Source organism: Arachis hypogaea, chromosome 2, assembly GCF_003086295.3.
Source record: "Arachis hypogaea cultivar Tifrunner chromosome 2, arahy.Tifrunner.gnm2.J5K5, whole genome shotgun sequence".
Classification (NCBI taxonomy): Eukaryota; Viridiplantae; Streptophyta; class Magnoliopsida; order Fabales; family Fabaceae; genus Arachis; species Arachis hypogaea.
The window spans coordinates 12,803,031-12,826,164 of NC_092037.1; the positions used below are offsets into that span (position 1 = coordinate 12,803,031).

A 23,134-nucleotide genomic window follows, 5' to 3' on the forward strand; every position below is an offset into this window, starting at 1 on the left:
GAAAAACCCAAACGGCAAAAGAAGCGCATTAAAAGGGAGACACGTTTTACGAAAGGCAAAGTCTCTCCAAAGTCTTTCCGAATTCCTCTAAAAAAAATTCAAAAAAAAAAACACACACACACACACACACACACAAAGCTTCAAGTTAAAAGCTCGCCTACCACTCCGATGTATTGCCAGCCGAGCTTGGAGGCTATGACGTGTACCACACTTAAATCGGAACCACATCAGAAGTCATTTCCAATCCAACAAATCCGGAGGCCAACAACCAGAGCTACAATCCAAGTCAAACACTATCTCCTAGCCGTTTCCCATAATGACGGAACACACCAACTAAACCCAACATATCGGAACAAACAACAGTACAGGCTCCTCATCCATCTATAAAACCACACCACTCCACCCCAAGAGGGTTAGGTCACACAACTCACTTTGATTTATTATTATCATCTCTTAACTCACATACTTACTTGAGCGTTGGAGTGCTTTGTGCAGGTGCTCCCGTCGCCGTGTTCTAGAAGTCCAAGGTTAGGACCACGTATTTGTACCTGGACGACGTATAGCTCGATCAAGAATCCAGGTGCTCGACCGGAAGCTACAGACCTTGGCGCATTCAGGACGGAACAGTTACATTGCAACATTTCAAATTGATGATAATTCTTGCATTGTGTTAATTTGTTTGATTTCAATTGGATCATCAAAGCATGTATTTGATGCAGGAAATGATAGAAATCATGAAGCTCCAAAAACTGCTAAAGTGAAGCCAATTCAAGATGAAACTCTCCCACCGATGGATGAACTAAAAGAAATCTTTGAGGTATATATACTTGTTTCTTTTATATTTCTTTTATTTATTTACTCTTTTGATTTGCTGCTTGTTTACATATGATGGATATTATTGCCTTCTTACTGCAAAATACATGCATAAATGAGATTGTGTAGATCAAATAGAATATGATTATTAGTATATTTATTCTTTGTAAATTAGTTCTTATGTATGTTGGTGGGGCATCCCTCTAGGATATGTGATTATTAGCATATTTATTCTTTGTAAATTAGCATATTTTTTTGTTGTTATTTAACTTTTGAGTTTGTATTTTAATAAGATTATAAGACTTTGGTTGATGATATTTTATGTAATGCTTTAAATTTAGAAGGCATTTTAAGGTTTATATAAACTATATTAATATTTTAGGGTGTTTGTTTATAATTTATTTATTATTTTATTATAAAATAATTTTTTCGATTAAATTCTGGTTAAACCGATTAGACCAATAAACTAATAAACTAATAGCTAGACCGATTCGATAACCGATCCGGTTTTCAGAGCCTTCATTTTGACCTAACCCCAATTTTTAAAAACAAACACTTGAACCCTCCCAAAATTAAGACTTCTACGAAATTTTTTTTTAAGTGATTTTTTTTAATTTTTAAAAAAATTAAAAATAATTTTATATATAAATATTTTATATAAAAATATCTTTTATTTAATAATTATATTTGATTGAAATAATATAAAAATATTTTTTATTTATGATATTAAAATATTGTTAAATAATATTAAAAAATATAAATTAAAATTTTAAAAAAATATTTTTTTAATATTTTTATTTTTATAACTAAAATTTTGTCAAATATATTTAAAAAAAATCTTTTTCTACCCGTTTAATGACACCAAAAACAAATTTTTAAACCCTCAGTCCCTCACCAATCCGTTGCCTCCCAGTGCGCCGTCATCGTCATCGTCATTGTCACCGTCGGAGTCGCTACCCCATCTTCTCAGACGCAGAACCAGTTGCCAGTTGCTCGCCGTTCCTTCTTCTCACACGGCAGAACCGGTTGCATGAAGTTGCTGCTCCTTCACCGGTCACCAATTCGTCGCCACTCCTTCACCGGTCACCAATTCGTCTCCGCTCCGCCACTCCTCTGTGGCCTCTTTGCTGTGCTTCCTTTCCATCGTCGGCGCCGTTCCTGGTAAGTGTTTTTTCCTTTTATTTTGTATGTGATTTTGAACTCTGAAAAACAGAGTTCATGTGAAATGTGTGTTGCTTTTTTCTGATTATATTGTTATACATAGAGTACTTAGTATTTTTTTTTAAATTTTCAGATTACATAGGATAGCAATTTAATAAAAATTTTAAATTGAGTTTTAGGATTAGAGAGGAGTTGTGGAGAATAAGGCATTGCAATAGAACGATAAGAATTTAATTTTTGTTTTTTATTAAAAATAAATTACCTATTTTTGGTTATTGTACTCTATCCGTTGGTCTATGATGTTGAACAATGAGACTCTTATCTGTCAAATTCTTTTAAATTATTGTAAACAAACAGCAACAATGATAATGGTGATGGTGATGTGGGAAGGGGAAGGGTTGTGGTGTGGTGTGAAGAAGAAACGATGACATTTGTTTATTATGCAGGGGCCTATTAGTCTCAAAAAGCCAAACCATTTTGTTTAAATGTTCATTCCATCCTTTGATCATTTTGTTAACAGGCCATGTCAGCGGTCACCATTTATTAACCGGTTCGAGGGACTAAATTGTCTAACACTATAACATCTTTGATGGTTAGGGAACCGATCTGACATTTCCATATCGTTGAAAGAGGTTTAGTCATTCGAAAAAATGGTGAGAGATTGGAATGTGTATTTACTCTTGATATTAAAAGGTTTCTTTGTTCGCAAATCTGTTAAAGTTGAAACAAGTTTTTTGTTTGTAAAATGGTTCAAACTGTAACCTTTTTTCCGTTGTTAACTACGTCAGGGAAAACAAAAGCAATTACAATCTTGTTGAGCCACAAGATGCATGGTGAAGGTGCACCTGTTTGAGCCATGCTACCAATAGCAACTGCATTGCACCCAAACACCCAAAGCTTTGAACAACACTACCGGAACCTTTGCAACACGCTCCTGTCCCTCACCTATTCTCGCTCCCTTCCAAAGGGGCTTCAGCTCCACGCCCATATCCTCAAGACTGGCCTCAACTCCATTCCTCTCCTCTCGCATCACCTTATTAACTTCTACTCGAAAACTTGCCTCCCCCACTTCTCCCACAAAGTGTTTGACGAAAGTCCCCATAGAACCTCCACCACATGGAGCTCCTTAATCTCTTCTTTCGCCCAAAACGAACTCCCATTGCTTGCTCTACACTCATTTCGCCACATGATCCTTAATGGGATCCGTCCAGATGACCACACCTTCCCCAGCGCCACCAAGTCGTGTGCCATATTGGGCAATCCCCACATTGGGGAATCAGTGCATTGTCTCGCCCTCAAGACTTGGTATGTGGTTGATGTGTTTGTTGGGAGTTCCATTGTTGATATGTATGCCAAGTGTGGCAAAATTTGGTGTGCGAGAAAGGTTTTCGACGAAATGCCCAAACGAAATGTTGTTTCTTGGAGTGGGATGATATATGGGTATGCGCAGATAGGTGAGGATGAGGAGGCTCTCGGATTGTTTAAGAGGGTGATGGGTGAGAAAGATGTCGGGGTTAATGATTTTACTTTGTCTAGTGTTTTGAGGGTTTGTGGAGGCTCCACATTGCTTGAGTTGGGGAAGCAAATACATGGACTGTGCTTTAAGACAAGCTTTAATTCATCGTGTTTTGTGGGGAGTTCATTGATTTCTTTGTACTCTAAGTGTGGGGTTGTGGAAGGAGCTTACCAGGTTTTTGAGGAGGTGAAGGATAGAAACCTTGGCATGTGGAATGCAATGCTGATTGCATGTGCTCAGCATGCCCATACAAGTAAAACATTTGAGCTTTTCAGGGAGATGGAGAGTCTTGGGATGAAGCCTAATTTCATAACTTTTTTGTGCATGCTCTATGCTTGCAGCCACACTGGGTTAGTTGAGGAGGGCCAGTATTACTTTGAGATGATGAGAGGCTATGGCATTGAACCAGGGGCACAACATTACTCCACATTGGTGGATTTGCTTGGCCGTGCCGGGAAGTTGGAGGAAGCAGTTCAGGTGGTTCAAGAGATGCCTATGCATCCAACAGAATCTGTCTGGGGAGCTTTGTTGACAGGTTGTAGAATACACGGGAACACTGAATTGGCATCCTACGTGGCTGATAGACTTTTTGAGTTGGGCTCATTGAGCTCAGGCGTTCATGTATTGCTCTCTAATGCTTATGCTGCTGCTGGTAGATGGGAGGAAGCGGCAAGGGCAAGGAAGATGCTGAGGGATCAAGGAATAAAGAAGGAAACTGGTTTGAGTTGGGTGGAGGAAGGGAATAAAGTTCACACATTTGCTGCCGGGGATAGGTCTCATGCAAAGACCACGGAAATCTATAAGAAGTTGGAGGAGTTAGGAGAAGAAATGGAGAAGGCTGGTTATGTTGCAGACACATCTTTTGTGCTGAAAGAGGTGGGAGGCGAAGAGAAGAATGAGACTATAAGGTATCATAGCGAAAGGTTGGCCATAGCATTTGGCCTCATTACTTTCCCGAAGGAGCGACCAATCAGAGTGATGAAGAATCTGCGTGTCTGTGGCGATTGCCACACTGCAATCAAGTACATTAGCAAGTGCACTGGGAGGGTGATCATTGTGAGGGACAATAACAGGTTCCACCGATTTGAGGATGGGAAATGCACTTGTGGAGATTATTGGTGATCATAATGATGCTGACTGACATTAGAATACTGATAACAAAATTGGAGCAGTTCAAGACTATAATACATTGTTCTTGATGAACCGTCTTGTTGTTTGAACATTTTCATCCTTTAGTGGTAAGTTTCCTCTTTGCTTGAGAACATTACCATCCAGCTTAGTTCCAAAGGATCTATGTAGCAGCGTCCAGCGGTTTCCGATTTTTGATTGCATGGAGTCATGGACAAGACATTTTTCTTTAAGCAATTGTATGCTGTAGATTGATCAAATGTTTCCTTTACTATTATTATTCTTACTCCTCAATTTTGCCGATCAGATTCATAAATTCACTTGAAATCAATTAATTACTCTACCATCTCAATAGTTTACAGCTTCTTAGCAATTGTTATCAATTGTCTTAGTAATCAACAAAAAGTTTCAGCATGAATGAATCATTCAACTACTCATACAATTACCTTTACATAGCATACTATTTGCATCCTTATTCAACTACTCATGTACTTCTCTCTTCTGTGGTTGGACAGAGCAGTGGATAGTGGATACTCAGGTATGATATTCAGGCTTCCATACCCTAGTCTAGCTACTTTTTGCATTAATTGTAAGAAATAAGAAATTTGCCTATTGTCTGATTGACCACTTTCTTTATCAAACCTTCCTTAGTCGTTTTATTCATAGGATTGGACCATAAATATTTTCAATGTAGTTAAGCCAAAGTCTGTTTCACGTTTAATATGTTCTACTATTACATACAATTTCTAATAATGATATTCCAATTGATTTACAAAAAGGTTAAAACTAAGTATCTGGTTTATAATAAATTCAAATATTCCTCAATTATTTGTTATCACATAATTGTACACGTCCAAGAATCTGTTACTTAAGATAGGATTTTTATCATCTTTCTGTTATTAAATTTTTTGTATATTTTATTTGTTTTTATTTCCTTCTAAGCTATGCATTGTGGCCAGCATCTCTATATATGTGTATAATTTCTTTTCATCAATTATTGCATCTATATGCTTTGTGTCTTTTTTGCTCTTTTATGGTATCAGAGCTCCACTCAGGGGGTCTGCTGATACCTTCAGCATGGTAAAAAACACTACGCACATCTACTCCTTCTACACCTGGCAGCAGAGTTCTGACTGACCCAGTCTTCTTCTGCACTCATCCTACTAAGACTCTGTCCACATGTCTTCCCAGATATTTGGGTTGTCCGTGGTTTGTCGAGCAAGGCACAATGCCCTCCGGTAACACCGATGCTGTCGTGCCTCATTCTTCTGTCAGTGCCGCTGTCGTGATATGTCTTGCTCGGTGTTTAACTTCCAATACAAAGGGTGACCTACAAGTACATGAGCCTTATTTTACACCAACCCAACAACAAGCTCTCTTGTACCCCTGAAAACTAATGTTTCTAACTCTTTGGACACCACCAAGCCCACAAAACCATCTTGCTTCTCGATCAGATCCATCAGAGGCCAAGTTTGGTAGTCCATTTTCACAAATCAATCATGTATATTCTTTTAATATTTCTGATTTCATTACACATAATTGTTTTTCAGTTTCTTCAATAATGGTTCATGAATTATTGATTCTGGTGCCATATATCACATAACTTCTTCACTAAAATGTTTTCACACTTATCATAAAATATCCTGTTTATTTTCATCTTTCAAGTAATTGTGATAGAAACAGGTTTGGCTTGGTTTATAGGAGGAAAGGTACGGAGTTGATGGGATGATTTTCACTGCTTAATTCCTAATTGTTGCAGAATGGCTGTTTGTTGGTCCTTTTAAACTAGTTTAGCAGGTTTAGGAGCAGTAGTGCTAGGCCTAGCTGCTGCCTATAAATGCTAGAGGTTAGTTAGTTTTCAGTTAGTTAGAAAATTCTGTAAAAGTATGTTATTTCAGGAGATGAAAATTCTCTCTAGTAATTGAGGAAAACTCTGCACGCCAATAGGGATTGTGATTTACAATCCTTAGTTCATCAATAAAACCCGCTAATTTTGCTAGTTCCTTGATCCTATCAAATTGTCATGTTATTCTTGGTGCTGTTGCTTTCTCACAATCTCACCTAAACTCATTCTCATGTCATTCATGTTATTCTCGTTTTAAAGTTAATATTCATGTTATCTCCACTCTCCCTTGTCAATTACTATTTTTGGATGTATTTTGCAAATTACAGGATGCGAGATTGTTGAGGACAATTGGTTTGGCTAAACAAAAGGAAGGATTATATTATCTCATTGTGAATGCTATGAAGGACAAACCCACAACCACATTAGGTCCCAACTTATTAAATAATGCCATTACCACACCAATGACAAACAAAAATATATGGTATGATAGGTTAAGACATTTATCTGGAAAACGTTTGAACTTACTTTATGTGCAATTTCCATTCATCTCTGGTCAAAATGTGGAACCTTGGGATGTTTATTACCTAGCAGAGTAAAAGAAATTGCTTTTTTCCCTTGAGTGTTACTAATGCTTTCCAAATTTTCTATTTAATTCATTTGGACATATAGGGTCCTTTTCTTTTTCCCCAAAATTTCCATTCATGGCTATGAGTATTTTGTTTTACAGTTGTTGAATGATTTTAATTGATACACTTTGGTAACTTTGTAAAAATCAAAAGCGGATGTTCGAATTGATGTCCAAAACTTTTATATATTTCATCATTTAAAACTTTTATATACAAAATCACTATCATGCTTCTCATTATTGTTTTACAGCAACATTTCAGGTTCTGGCGGTGGAAAGAGCAGAAGATGTACAATGCATGATGAGTTGGGACAGGGAAGCGTCTCCGCAAGATGTCTGTTGACATTCGCAATGAGGGTTCTCCAACTGATTGGATTTCCGATGAAATTCTTGCACAACTGAGGCAGTATTGGGCTATGGAGGAATACGGAGATACGAAGTCCAAGTCCAACACAGAAGAGTCGTTGCACACTTGTGGCTCCACTACGTATGTGGCCACGACAAAAAAATGGTACGTAACATATAATTAATCGGTCTTGAACATTATTATGTTCTTCATCTATATAATTCATGTGTATGTGGTTTTTTGTTTTTGATTTGATATCAAATGACTTCAATTCTCTTGTTATGTCAGGAGAGCAAGCACTTAAAGAGAGCTCATACCAGGAAGGAGGACCGTAGCAAGTGGCTTAATAGGTCCTCTGAGAAGACTCACATAAATTTAATATCTCATGTTTTACATTAACTATATATAACTATCTATCTAGCTAATACTTTTATATTTTTTCTATATATGTCAGGACGCTTTGAGGAGAACATGGTGAAAGCCACCGATGAACGTGCCACACAAATTGCTGCAAGGGTCATAGAATCGCCCTCGATTTGAGAGGAGGTGGGGACACAGACGGTTGGTAGACGCAAGCGTGGGAGGGTGTATGAAGTTGGATGTGTCAACACTCAACACCACTACTACACTACGATTCTATGATGCAGCTGGGACACCAGATGACCTATGCATCGCCAATGAACCGGAATTGGAGCAGCACAGGACGAGGTATGAAGAGATGGAGGCACGCTACCATTAAGAGCAGGACGAGTGGAGGCAGACTCATTGGAGACAGCTAGAGGAGATCACTCGCCTCCAGACATGGTTGACACACAATATGAAGAGTTCACTGGTTTGAAGAGCGCCAAATGTCAGATCTACAACTTAATGCAATCGATGCAGAATTGCAGAGGCAGAGCGGCTCTTCCAGCAATGTTCCTATGCCCCTTCCACCTTCTTTCATGCCCACCGGTGCCTCACAGTTGCTGCAAGCTGACGATCCACTACCACCACCACCACCTTGACGCCTTGGCCATTGGTAAAAAGTGATAGCCTTGTAGTGTTACTCCATTATTTTTCATATATGGATGTTTAGTTGAGTTTTGATAAGCCTACTTTACAATAGTTTTTTGGTTTGTAAACAGTTTATTATTAAATGTTAGTATGTTACTTACTAAGTAAAGAGTGTTTCACTTCTTATTAATTAAATAAAATAATAAATGTTAATTTTCAGTTTATGATATTTTATATTAATGGTTCAGATTTATATTTTTAGGTTTTGAAATGTTTTATGTTTTGTTTCTCTTTCTTGTTACCTTTAATAGTAAGTTAATTTTAAAAAAACGATGTACTTTTTATTTTCTCTAGAGTATATTAACAGGTGCATATGTGATAAAATACTTAAAATATGTCAAATGCTCTATATGCGTCACATACTCACATGTAAGATTCTTGTACATCAATGACAATAAGAAAATTTTACTAACAAGAACAAAATAATATGCAAAAATGATTTTAAAAAATCAACATGAATATATTTACCTATTTAAAATTTAAAATATATTAATCAAATTTCTAATAATTTAAATAACCCATCAAAAAATATATTAATTTAAAAGTATTTTTTCTCATTTTATTATTATTATTATTATTATTATTATTATTATTATTATTATTATTATTATTATTAATGCCTTTTTAGGTATAGACAATCAAATATTTATTTTCTTATTAAGTGATTATTCAACAATTTTTTTTCCATTTAATTTGCATAGTTGATGATATTCTATAATATCTATAGTAGAAGTTTTTCCAACTTAAACAATTATTTTATGTAAGACCAAAACTAATTAAATAAAAAATACAAATAAATAAATGATAATTTTTTTATCTCAATCAATTTCTAAGAAAAATTACAAATAATTTAATTTTTGTTTGACCAGCTAGATTTGGCTTTGGGTAATTAATCAATTGACGAGTTTTACAAAACTTATTATTATTATTATTATTATTATTATTATTATTATTATTATTATTATTATTATTATTTTATTTGAGTAAATTTGATTTTTTTTTCATTTTCAATATTAGATTAACTTTAGATACTACAATAATTTTTATTATTATATTATATTGATTTTTAATAACATAGTTTTTCTCACATAAATAAAGTTTCTTTAAGTGTGAATTTAAACACATTATTACAATAGAAACATTATTATTATCTTTAAGTGTGAATTTAAAGTTTAATGGGGCAAATGCTCCCCACTTACTTGAGTAGGTCCGTACTTGTCAGATAATACTATTTGTAAATCAAATTTGTATTGTAAATAAATAGATACATAATAATCTTATTAGGTCAATTTTTTATAAAAAGGAATATATAAATTGTTAGTAGACTTGTTAAAAGATATTTCCCTTAACTGTGGGTTACGGTGGAAATCGGGTGATGAGAAATAATTTGAATTTTTTGGTGATATTATGGTCAAAGATTTTATCTTGTTAGAAAATTGTTTACTTTGAAGGAACTAGTCAGTTTTCTTTAATAAATAGTGGATCCAATCCCTTGAACACTTTGTACGACATTTATGGGTTATATAAATAGAAAAATTAATTAATAATATTATTAGGAGTTACAAAATGAAAATTAAACACGCATTTAGTGCATTGTTATTGTTGATCTGCCACAATATAACAAGATTAATGGGAGTTTGGGTACGTTTGGAAGAGAAAAAGAAATAAGGTAGCGTTTGTTTTGAGGCATTGAGACAAAGATTAAGAGACTAAGACTCAATATCATGTTTATTAGTTTAGAGGCTGATATTAATATTTCTGTCTTTATTCTTAAAATTTTAGTATTTCTATTTCAGTATTTCTAAAAAATAGAAACACAGGGGACTAAAAATTTTAGAGATGAGAACTGAAACTTTAATAACATTTTATACCTAAAATATCCTCATTACAATTAATTAATTCCAATTTTATTTTTTGTACAAATTAAATTAGAGTTTCATTCTTATTTCAATTTTTGTTTTTTACTTTGCACCAAACAGAATATTGAGATTTATTTCAATATCTGTCTCGTAGTCTCTGTCTCTCAACATCTCTGTCTCTCCACCAAATGCTACCTAAGATAGCGTTTGGTGGAGAGACAGAGACAGAAAGACTGAGACTAAGAGACAGAGACTGAGAGACAGGGATTGAAACAAATCTCAGTATTCTGTTTGGTGCAAAATGGGAGACAGGAATTGAAACAAGAATGAAACTCTAATTTAATTTGCACAAAGGGTAAAATTGAAATTAATTAATTGAAATGAAAGTATTTAAGGTATAAAATGTTATTAAAGTTTCAGTTTCCATCTCTAAAAATTTCAGTCCCTTGTGTCCCTACTTTTTGGAGGTACTGAAATACTGAAATTTTAGAGACAGAGACAGAAATTTTAGTACCAGTCTCTGAACTAACAAACACAATACTGAATCTCAGTCTCTCAGTCTCTGTCTCAGTACCTGAAAACAAATGCTACCTAAGAGACTAAGATTGAGAGACAAAGACTAAAATAAATTTTAGTATTGTGTTTGGTATAAAGTAAGAGATGAAAACTAAAATAAAAATAAAGTTCTAATTTAATTTACACAAAAAATAAAATTATAATTAATTAATTAAAATTAAAATATATATTTTATGTATAAAATATTATTAAAATTTCAGATTTGATTTTAAAAAATTTCAATTCTCTATATTTTTGCTTTAATGCTACTTTAGAGACCATTAAGCAAAACAAACTCAACTCAAATTGAAGTACGTACGTACTTAATTATTCACTATTGAAAACGAACTTAGATTAAATTAATTAATTATTTTATTCTTCCTAATAATCTGGATTCATATCTTGAAACGAAGACTTATTATATACATATAAAGGGATCAAGAAGCAGTTTCTAGGTAGGTGAGGGGCGATTGGGTTTCAAGTCACTTCATTTTGATCTATTCAATAATAATAATCTTCTCATTTTGTTATTATTATTATTATTATAGCTTTTATTATTCAATTCAAACTGCATGAAAAGTCAAGCAAAACGTTTCCTCCTCCAAACCCTATATATATGTTATAGATACTGCATTTTCTTCTTCATCACATCCATTATATTTCACAAACTCAAACTAACTTTCATATATATTATTTGAAAGTATTTTCCAATTTCGTTGCCTTCCAAATTCAGCATATAATACCACATACAAATTAAAGTGCACTAGTTATTAATATTTTGTTACATTCTTTTTTTTGGAGATATGATTTTCTCTTATAGGAGGATACTATTAATAGCCATTGTGATTATGTTGGTAATTTTGGTTGCAACTCCTAAATTTGGAGAAGCATGGAGGCCATTGAAAGAAGAAGATTATGGGATTTTTATGCAAATGCTTCCAAAAGCATCTCCAAACCCATCAAAGGGGGATCCAACTAAATCATAATAATGAGCATGTGAAGCTAATTAATTAACTATTGGGATTTGTTAATTAGTTCTGCTCCAAATTTAATTGATGTCTATCTCTCTATATGGAGCTGAGTAATTCTTCTAATGTTCTTAGAATTAGAATTTTTTTTAACTTTAATTTTTCTTAGCTTGTTGGGATATATATATATATATATATATATATATATATATATATATATATATATATATATATATATATATATATATATATTTCATTCCCATGAAAAATTGCAAATAGATACATATATTCAATTGTAAGGATACCACAACACAAAATTTGTATTTAACATTCTTTCATTATTGAATACATACATTATTTTATTGAATAATTAATGCCGTTATTTATTATTATTATTATTATTATTATTATTATTATTATTATTATTATTATTATTATTATTATTATTATTATTATTTACATTTTATTTTTGAAATAAAAAGTTATACTACAGATATATATATTAAGCTTAATCTCAATGACTATATATTGGTGTATGTGCTTGTTCCTAGAGTCATGTTTTTGTCTATTACTTGCTGTACTTTAAATTTATCCATTGTATATGTTATATGCTTGATTATTATTAGTTGATTAGCTTTCGAAGTACTATATATGATATTTTAAACCTTTATTGGTTTATTTTATTATAGTGAGATAATAATTAATAAAAACTAAAATAATAAATAACAAATTAAAATAATATATATTTTTATAGTAGATAAAAGATAATTTAATAAAGAATTAATTACGATTAAAAATACTCATAATACAAATTTAATAAAATAATTAAAAAGTAAATTGCATAGCTACTACTAGAGTGAAGATATATTTATATAGTTTCATCAAATTCATACTCTAGAGCAAGGTTATTATTCACATAAAGAAAAATAATTTAATTCTAATAATGTACTGTTATTACAAAATATTTTTACATGCATGCATATATCTAATAATTACATAATGTCACATCATTAAAAATAACAAAAATATTTAATAATTAAAATAAATTAACTAAAAATAGTCAAAATTTATCTTATTTAATATTTATTAATTATTACGATAATTAATAAATATTAAATAAAATAAATTTTAATCTTTTTTTAATAATTATTTTTTATGTTGATTACATAAATAATCATAAAAAAGATGATTGAACACTGTTACATCAAAATTAAACTGAAAGAAAATGTCAGGTAATCGACCATTTTTTTTCTTACGATTGAGCTAACATACACTAGCTAATTCTTCATTTTTAGCGCTCTCCATTAAATATGATAACTATAAAAAAAAAAAAAACAAAGGGACAACTTTGTGTAATATATATATACCCCACTGTATCAGGTGCCATGCTATACGATAATGCATACAAGAAGTATACGTAGTTCAATATCGGGGGGATTAAGATACGGGAGCATGATATTGATCATGTTTTGACTTTTTTTTTATTCCTTAAAAAATTAAATGTAGACTCGTTAATGTTTACTCGTTCAAAGGGAAGAAAAAGGTTTTCAACCAAAAAGAATTATATAACATGTTCTTCGTTAAAATGACGACCCGCAAGATATAGCTAAGTGACACTTAAAATATAAAGCTACATATATTTAGTGTTTAATTAATATGCACAGACAGAATAAAATTATTTTTATTAAAAATCAATTAAAATAAAATATTTAAATAATTGTTAAAATAATAGGTAATGAAAAAGTTGACTTGAACAATTTATTTATTTATATTCGATTCGATGAGATCATTTTACTGATTAAATCGAATTATATATAAATATAATTTTTTTAATATAATTAACTTAATAAAAAATTAATTAATAAAAAAATTTTCACATCCAAAATTAAAAAACCGTATATTAAAAGAAATTAACAAACGGTTTATATTATTATCCCTCCATATTTATTTTCATATCAATATAATTAATAATTTATTAAATTTTTTGTTTTAGGACTAATTAAACAATATATCAACCATGCTATATATATACAAAATTAAAAATAAATAATTTATATAAAAACACATATAAATATATATATTTAATCACTAATTTTTATGTGTTCAACATAACCTCAAATGACATAGTCTTCTCATACTCCTCTAAAAGTTGCAAGTTCGAACCCCACTCTTAATTTAAGAAAAAATATAATATACATAATATTTTTACTACCTATATATTAATACAAATCCATATTATTTGGTGGTTGACTAACATCTAAGTAACAACATAATTAAACAAGTCGTTTTCATGTGTGTAAACCAAGTTTGCAGCAGTATTTGAATTTTGATTCGTTCTAACTTCCAACTTGTAATTGTCATTGACAATAACCATCACTTTATTTCTTCAAAACTCAAACCATGTTACTCAGTCAAGCTAAACGAGTTTTCTTTAAAACCACTGAAATATGGTCAAAGTCAAAATCCCATCAGCAAAGACTTATATATCATTATCACACTCTATATATAAATACACATACAACATTATTATTAATCTCACCATTTTTATCATTTCTAGTTTCTAGCTAATTAACATAGCTAAGGGAACTTGAAAAGCATTATTATCTCATACAATTAAACTAAATTAATTAGATACAACATATTATTAATGGGTTTATTATCTTATAATCCTAGTAGGAGGTTCATTTTGATGATTCTAGTGATCATCTTCATCATAATGGTAGCTGCTTCTTCTTCTCAATTTGGAGCAGAATGCAGACCATTATTACAAGATGGAGGATCAAGAAGGGAATTCAATGGGATTCTTTTACAGATGCTTCCTCGGGGGCCGTCCAGGCGGTCGGGACCCGACCCGATTCATCCTTAACCTCAAGCAAGTGGTTGCATATGGATCGGAGTTCTTTAATTTTTCATCTGCCAAATTATTGAACTAGTTAGCTAGCAAGAGTATGGCTATAATAACTCTTTGTATTCTTTTTGTCAACATTTCTTCACTTAAGATTCTTTGTTATTTAACAATTCTAGAAAGTATATTTATAAAAACATCAGAAAAATATGTACAAATTTTTAAAATAAAACTGAATGGAATCTTTAATATATATATATATATATATATATATATATATATATATATATATGTATACTTATGTATTGTTTGTTGCTCTTCTTTGTTCCTTTGATTATTCAGACATAATTATGAATAATATAATATGTGATGTGGATTGAGAGTGCAATACTTATAAATCCAGGAATTCCCCAAAATAAGGTTAGACTATTTATCGACATAGGATGATATTTGTGTGTATTTAAGTGTGTTTAAAAAGATATTTTTTATTTTTTATTAAAATATAATTAATTAAACACAAAAAATACCTTGAATGTCGCATAAAAAATATGTCTAATACGCGAAAATGGCAACAAAAAATTCATACTTCACAGATAATATATAAACTTTTAATCCAGCTTTGACTTCTCTTAAAAAATTACGAAAAAAGGGAAAATTAAACACATTTATTTAAATTGGTACATGTGTTTCCTAATAAAATTATGATATAATATGTTAATGAATTTAATTTTTATATAATATCAGTATAAATGAGTTTTAGAATTTGTTGCTACAGTAGTTAAATAAAAATGTTATTTTTTATTTGTACGTTAAAATTAATCATTAAAATTAGCCACCAATATATTTATATATAAATACATATGTGATTTAATTTATTTCAATGTATATGTATTTTTTTTTACAGCATATGTTTTATGAATAAAATTCTATATTATCTAAGCAAAATATTTAACCAAGTCTAACCAAATTGTTATAACCGCTTTTCAAATTACGCACATTTTTCTTCCACTACAAAAAATTATCAGAATAGCAACTGATTTAGTAACAGATATTTTTTAAAAATCAGTTGCTATTAGCTTAGCAACCAATCTGGTAGTCACTAAAACCTTAGTTGCTAAATTCAAAATAGTGACTAATGTTGGTCGCGACGATTTTAGCGACCGATTTTCACCAATACCACCTGAGCAATACTAAATAATTTCGGTCGTTAACAAGATCAGCCGTTAAATAGTAACCAATATTTCGGTCGCTAAATCGGTCGTTGAGTTATTCAGTCGCTAAATGGAGACCAATATTTTAGTTGCTAAATCGGTCGCTAATTTTTCGGTCGTTAAATTAGTTACTAATAGCTAATTTCAAAATTTCAAAATAGGTCGCTATATCGATCACTACTGTTGCTTTCTAATTACAAATTTTAACTAAATTTTGCATATATCACTATTGAAACTTAATTTTTAATTAATATAATTCTAATTCAACAAAATATATAAATAATAAAAAATAGATAACTGTTTATTAGGATCAAATGCCAACAATTATTGAAAATCAAAATGAAGACAAAAGTGAAATCGTATAAAAATAATTGAAAAATGGATTCTAATACAAATAAATTTATATTTATGTATACTACATATATATATATATATATATATATATATATATATATATATATATATATATATTTATTGAAAAAAATGAAGACAGAAACAAATTCACACAAATACAACAAATTTATATTTATGTATACTATATATATGCGATGCTGCTTATCTTTGATCACTGATGCTCACCTCTTCAGCTTTCTCCTCCTTTCTTCTTCTTTCTCATCACCACAAGGTGACAGCTACTTCAATGTCAGGTCTATTTTGTTACTGTATACTTCTTTTATTCCTCACCATAAATCTTTTGAAATAATAAGAGCAAACAATGAATAAAAGCAAATCACATATTAAAGATAAATTATAATTAAGATTGAAACAGAAATAACAAACCATGAAAACAGTTTCCATTGTGATCAATGGGGTAATCCTATTCCTTATCATTGGTTGTAAAATCGGTCGCTAAATAAAAAAATAGCGACCGATTTTGTGACTAACAATCCCAAGAGTTACTTCCTCAACTCGGTTATTAATTCAGTCGCTAAGTTAAAAAATAGTGACTATTTTAGTGACTAACTTTGTGTTATTCATATAACAAATTTAGCGGTCGCTAAATCGGTCGCTATTAGTGACCGATTTCTTTGGTCACTAAAATCGGTCGCTGAATATAATTTTAGCGACCGATTTTTTTCTAATCCTAGAAATCCTATATCGGTAGCTAAATCAGTCGCTATTAGCAACCACTTTTTTCGGTCGCTAAAATCGGTCGCTATTTTGGTAATTTCTTGTAATGTTCTCTATTTCCTTCTCCTTCTCCTCCTCCTTCTCCTCCTTCTCTTCCTCCTCCTCCTCTTTCTCTTTCTCTTCTTCTTACTAACATCTTATTTTCTATTTTTTCTTCTCTTTTTTTTCTTTTTTTCTTTCATTATCATCGTCACCACCATCGTCACTACCTTCTCCTCTTTCTCTTCCTCTTCCCTTTCTTCATTCATTTCTCCTCCTCCTTCATCATCATCATCATCATCCTCATCATCATCATCATCATTATATCGTCATCGTCATCATCATTATCGCCATCGTCATCTTCTTTGTCATTATCATCATTATTATTATCGTTATCATTGAATTTTGTTATATTAATGACGTTGTTTAATCCAAAATTAATTTGGATGTGTTTTTTTCATGATTCAGTCTTGTTTGTATGCTTGTTTTCGAATTGAGTTTGTGTATCACATTCATTAAGTAATTTCGGTGTAAAAACTAAGAAATTTATGTGTATTTATTAAAAAATTTTGGTGTATTTTTATTCTGATACATTCTGTATAATTCAAAACTCAACCCAACGATGAGGGGTCCAACCCTTCCTTTTTCAAGGTGAAGAAAAATATTATCTATAAACATGACCAAAAAGCACACAATTTAACTGATTATTCTTGCACATTAACTTGCTATTGATGAGATATCGTAGTACTAAAGTGTTAATTATTCCAATAACTACTTGCGTTAGGCCATGATAAATGATTCTAGGTCTTGCAAAAAATGCAGCATTGAAAAAAAAATATTTTTGTGCTTTTGTAGCAAAATTTTGGTGTAAAATCTAAGAAATTTATGTGTATTTGTTAATAAATTTTGGTGTATTTTTATTATGATAAGTAATATATAATTCAAAATTCTTCCTCTTCCTCTTTCTCTTTCTCATTCTTATCTTCTGCTGTTTCTTCTTCTTCTTTTCATCATCATCTTCATTTTTTATTATTCTTTTCCTTTTTGTTTTACATTCTTAAGTTTTTTCTTCTTTTACTTTTTTAACAAGAATAAAAATAATGAACCTATATTCATTCAACTAAAAGAAATAAAGAAAAAAATATAGCATTAAAGAAGACATTTTTGTACTTTTGCAACAAAGTTTCAATGTAAAACTAAGAAATTTATGTGTGTTTGTTAAGAAATTTTTGTAACACCTTAACTTTTAGCACGTCATGATCGTACCAAAAGTAAGGAGTTACTAACCTGTTCTCCTTATTTACTATTTAATATTGAGCCTTTAGGTCGATATCGCGTTTCAGTTTATAAGAAAATACCAGAAAATTATTTGTAGTAATTCAAACCACACAATTATTAATAATAATAAATGCTATACAAATGAATTCAATATAAAACTCAAATACAATACCTATCCCTCTGAATAAAATAAAACTTAAAGCAACAAGGGCGAGGGAACTCTATAAAAATAACAGGAATCACAAGTAAATCTACTAGTCGTCTGCATCTTCTAACTGAATCTTCGAACTTGTGTCACTGAAAGGGTGGAAGATTTTGGGGTGAGAACAAACCACACGTTCTCAGTAGGGAATGGGAATGCCGTAAAAGTAATGAATTTAATGCAAATAATTAACTTACTTAGTAAAACTATTTTGTTAACCCTTTGAAAATACTTTTATTTCTACTTTAGATAAATAATTACTTTTCTTTAAATTTCTAAACTCAAAACAAATTTTAAATATAAAACTAGTCACATTTTCTGTCTCTCAGCCACATTGTTAATCCTCAGTCAAATGTCAACTCGTAATCACTTTAATACACTCACAAACAAATAGTGCAAGCAAGAGATTCAATTCAATGTACAAGCAAGTCACAACAAGACAAACAATACAATCACAAAGTAATAAAATAAGCAAGCGCAATCAAATGCAAATGTGCAAACAACATGATGCATGTCTATCCCTAACGTAGGCCATGAGCTCATGTGTCAGTTGCCTACCCGCTCCCGACATTACCCGGACACAAGTCCCAGATATGGCTTTCCAGATGCATCAGTGTGCTTATAAGTCGTACGGCTAGGCCGCATCAGTGTGACTTTCCAAATCAATAAGCGTACATCTGAAAAACAGTTCTCAGTGTGTGGGCGTCCCCACTTTACATTTGGCACTAAGGCCCAAACAATGTCACATCTGCTCTCCTGTGCAGACGCTTCATTAATTAATATATTCCTTTAATCTTTGTTCTCTGCTCTCCTATGGCAGAGATTCCATTTCTTAAAAAATCAAACTCAAAACAACACTTAGAACAAAATCTCTCCTTACAAAATTGGATTTAAAACGTTATGTTTTTCTTAATAAATCTAGTTTAAAAATAGAATACACATTTTCTCAACTAAATAAATCTCAAATAATTTAATTTTCCAAAACCAAATCTTTTAAAATAATTTTTTAAATAAAACTTCAGATTTTTATAAAATTTTGGCAGCACTTTTCCTAAAACTCGGGGTTAGCCACCCTTTTTCGGGTCCCAACTGAACCATTTTCAACCTCTTTTCAATCGAGAAATCAAATACATATTCATCAAATTCAGTCACAAATACAACTCAAACTCATCATTCAGTCATTTCAAACAATCATAAATTATTTACAAATACCCACTAGACTTCCATAACATTCATAGTTTAAAAACAGTTAATTTCAAAATAAAATTTCCTACCTCCGTATGAAATCAAAATCAACAAAAGTTTCGGAAAAACTTTCTGACCGAGCTGTTGAAGAGAAAAACGTCAAGAATCGTCTGTGTCTCCTAGAACTTCAATTGGCCGAACTCAAGAGGAAGGGGAGCTATATTACCGTCAGCTTCCACCGAACAAAAATAACGTCAACGCGTAGAAGAGGAAGATACGAACACTTTTACCGGATTAGATTTTTTATTAGAATTACAGATCACAAAAAATCGAAACCGAAAGATCAATAGAAATCACGGTTCTCTCTCTTTCTCTCGGTCACTTCCTTCTCTCTTTTCTTCATATTAGTTCGGTGATGAAAATATCCAAATGAAGCAAGATGATGATTATTGTGATTAAAGAATAAAATGGGGCATGTGTCATGTTTATTCATATATATGTATTCATATAAGCCACTTGGCTTTCTTTCTTTTCGTTTTTCCCTTAATGGCTTTCAGGGAAACTAAATGATAGCTAGGATAATATTATAATAATAATAATATAATAATAATAGTAATAATAATAATAATAATAATAGTAATAATAAATTTTGTCTAATCAAAATAATTTTCTTAAAAATTACATTTCAATATAATACAATAATTTATAAATAGTCAATTATTTAATTTATAAAAATTTGGAGTCTTACAATTTTAATATATTTTTATTCTGATAAGTTTTGCATAATTCGAAACTCTTTCTCCTCCTTATTTTCCGCTTCTTCTTCACAATCTTTTTTTTCTTATTTATCTTTTCTTTTTTATTTTACCTTCTCAAGTTTCTTCTTATTTTATTCTATTAACAAGAATAAAAAAAATCAAACAAAGAAGAAAAAGAAACACATAATGCTGCAAAATTACTAGGAAGAAGATGAACCTACATTCATTCAACTAAAAGAAAGAAAGAAATAAAAAAAGAAGAAAAAATACAGCATTAAAGAAGACATTTTTGTACTTTTGTAGCAAAGTTTCAGTGTAAAAACTAAGAAATTTATGTGTATTTGTTAAGAAATTTCGGTATATTTTTATTCAGATAAGTTCTCCATAATTCAAAATTCTTCCTCCTTCTGATCTTCTTCTTTTTTTTTTATTTCCTTTTTTTCTTATTCATTTTTTTCTTCTTATTTTACCTTTTTAAGTTTTTTCTTATTTTACTCTCTTAACATACAAGAATAAAACAAAAAAATCAAACAAAGAAAAAGAAAAAATACATAATGCTGCAAAATTATTAGGAAGATGATGAACCTACATTCAATCAACCAAAAGAAAGAAATAAATAAGAAAAAAAAGAAGAAGAAAAAGTATAGTATTAAAGAAGATATTTTTGTGTTTTTGTGACAAAATTTCGGTGTAAAAACTAAGAAATTTATGTGTATTTATTAAAAAATTCGTTATATTTTTATTCTAATAAGTTCTGCATAATTCAAAACTCTTCCTCTTCCTTCTCTTATTATTCTGCTGCTTTTTGTTCATTTTCTTCTTCTTATTGTTCTTATTTCATTTTTTCATAATTCTTTTTGTTTCATTCTCTTAAGAGGAATAAAAAAAATCAATGCTGCAAAATTACTAGAAAGAAAAGGAAGAAAAGAAAAAACACAGCAACAATATATAGTAACAATAAAAGAATGACGATGGAGAAAAAATACGCGAAGAATAAAAAGGAACGCGTTGAAAAAAGAAGGTGAAATTTGAAGAAGAGGAAGGAAGGATGCGAAGAAAAAGGAACGCCAAAACGAAGAAGGATATGTTTGTGTTTGTGAAGCACATGTGTACATGTTGCCTGTAATGAAAGTGATTTTGTTGAGTTTGGCCTAACTTAGTTAGATTTGGTTGGCAAAAACACTTAGATGGGTAATAGAACAGATATTTTATACTGATTACTAATTTTGATGGACGATTTTGGTGTATACGTGATATAGTCATTAATTAAAATAAGTAAATAACCTATGATGCACGGACACTGGTATGGACACGGGACACGCCGACACGCGAATCTTAAAATCTTATAAGACACGGGGATACACATATAAAATATAAAATATTTTTTGGATAAAGCGTAATGATATTTTGATATTTTATTGATATTAAAATATAAATAAATTTTTAATTATTTTTAATATCTTATTTTAATTATATCAAGTATTTAAAATATTTTTTTGTTTTAATAAATAATAATATATACTATATCTAAATTTATTTCAAGAATATATGCTAAGAATAAGATTGGACACGTGATGATATTTAGGTGTGTCCAAACGTGTCGATAAAATTTTTTTTATTTTATATTAAGACACGTTTTGGACATAACAGACAGCGTGTCAGATGAGTGTCGATGAGTGTCGTGTTCAAAATGTGTCCGACACGCGAATATGACAATTTAGGGAAGTATCCGTGCTTCATAGTAAATAATTAATATTTAAATCACTAATTAAAAAAGTAAAGACAATAATTCAATAAATCAAAATTATGTATCAAAATATTTATTATTTATTTATTAATATTCAAAGAGAACCCGCGAAGACGATGCGTGAGTATGAAAAAGAAAGAGCGATTTGAGAACAAGAAATTAAGAACCACAAAAATGGCGATTTTGCAGGACAACAATGGCACTTCCTTCTCATTTCCCTCACACACCTCATCACACACTACACCACAACTCTCTCTCTCTCTCTCTCTCTCTCTCCAATCACCGTTCGTTACCGCCGTTTCAATTTCATCGCGGCGTCAATCTTCTCTCGCCTCCATTCCATGCCGATTATTCACGTAACATGTTTCGATTTCTTATGAACTATTCTTATTCTTGCCGGATCCTCCCTGTTCCCGCTCTCACAATATGGTAATCTTATCTATACATTCATTCATTCATTTATTTTCATTTTCATTTTTATTTTTATTTCCTCACTTTCAGTGTTTAGTTTTCTTGCTGAAAGAGTTCAATACAACTCACTAAGTGAGAAAATAACGAAAAATGACAAATTCCTCATGGTTGGGAATACTACATTGTGGATTTACTCTGAACAAAATAATTCGAACAAAATTTTCTTGTAGATGAAATATAGGAACAAACAAACGTTGATCCTGTGTAGAAACTTATTGATATTGTTTACAGGTTACAAAGTAAATTAGTGGTAGTTTGAAATTTTATATTTTATATTAATTACAAGATATTATAATCTTTAGTTCGTTGAATGAAATTAAAAAAATGGTCTTTGAGGGAAAAAGGAGGGAAATGAAACAAAATCACAAAATTCATTTACCCTTCTAAGCATGAACGGTTTGATATAGCCAATGTGCCCTTAGTTTCATGAAGATTGAACTTTCTTACAGGGGGTTGC

General features: G+C 30.8%; 1 protein-coding gene across 16 annotated transcripts; it reads left to right on the forward strand.

Annotated features, from left to right (window-relative positions):
* The first annotated feature begins 1,667 nt into the window (after positions 1-1,667).
* On the forward strand, positions 1,668-8,652 carry LOC112737928 (putative pentatricopeptide repeat-containing protein At5g52630). Of its 16 annotated transcripts, XR_011871498.1 has the most exons (9): positions 1,668-1,974; positions 2,495-2,627; positions 2,763-4,728; positions 5,134-5,156; positions 5,662-6,464; positions 6,791-6,945; positions 7,341-7,600; positions 7,724-7,785; positions 7,890-8,652. XR_011871498.1 is itself a non-coding variant. In XM_029291444.2 (3 exons), exon 3 carries the CDS (start codon positions 2,831-2,833, stop codon positions 4,610-4,612), a length of 1,782 nt encoding a protein of 593 aa, XP_029147277.1. In that variant the 5' UTR covers positions 1,668-1,974; positions 2,495-2,627; positions 2,763-2,830; the 3' UTR covers positions 4,613-4,960. The 16 variants fall into 16 exon arrangements, 2 of the variants coding, with proteins under 2 accessions (XP_029147277.1, XP_029147278.1); XR_011871497.1 differs by having other exon boundaries at positions 5,134-6,464; XR_011871500.1 differs by having other exon boundaries at positions 5,134-6,093.
* Positions 8,653-23,134: the final 14,482 nt, after the last annotated feature.

Excerpts from the sequence above, each read along its gene's own strand:
- LOC112737928 (XM_029291444.2), top strand. The coding sequence starts at position 2,831 with ATGCTACCAATAGCAACTGCATTGCACCCAAACACCCAAAGCTTTGAA.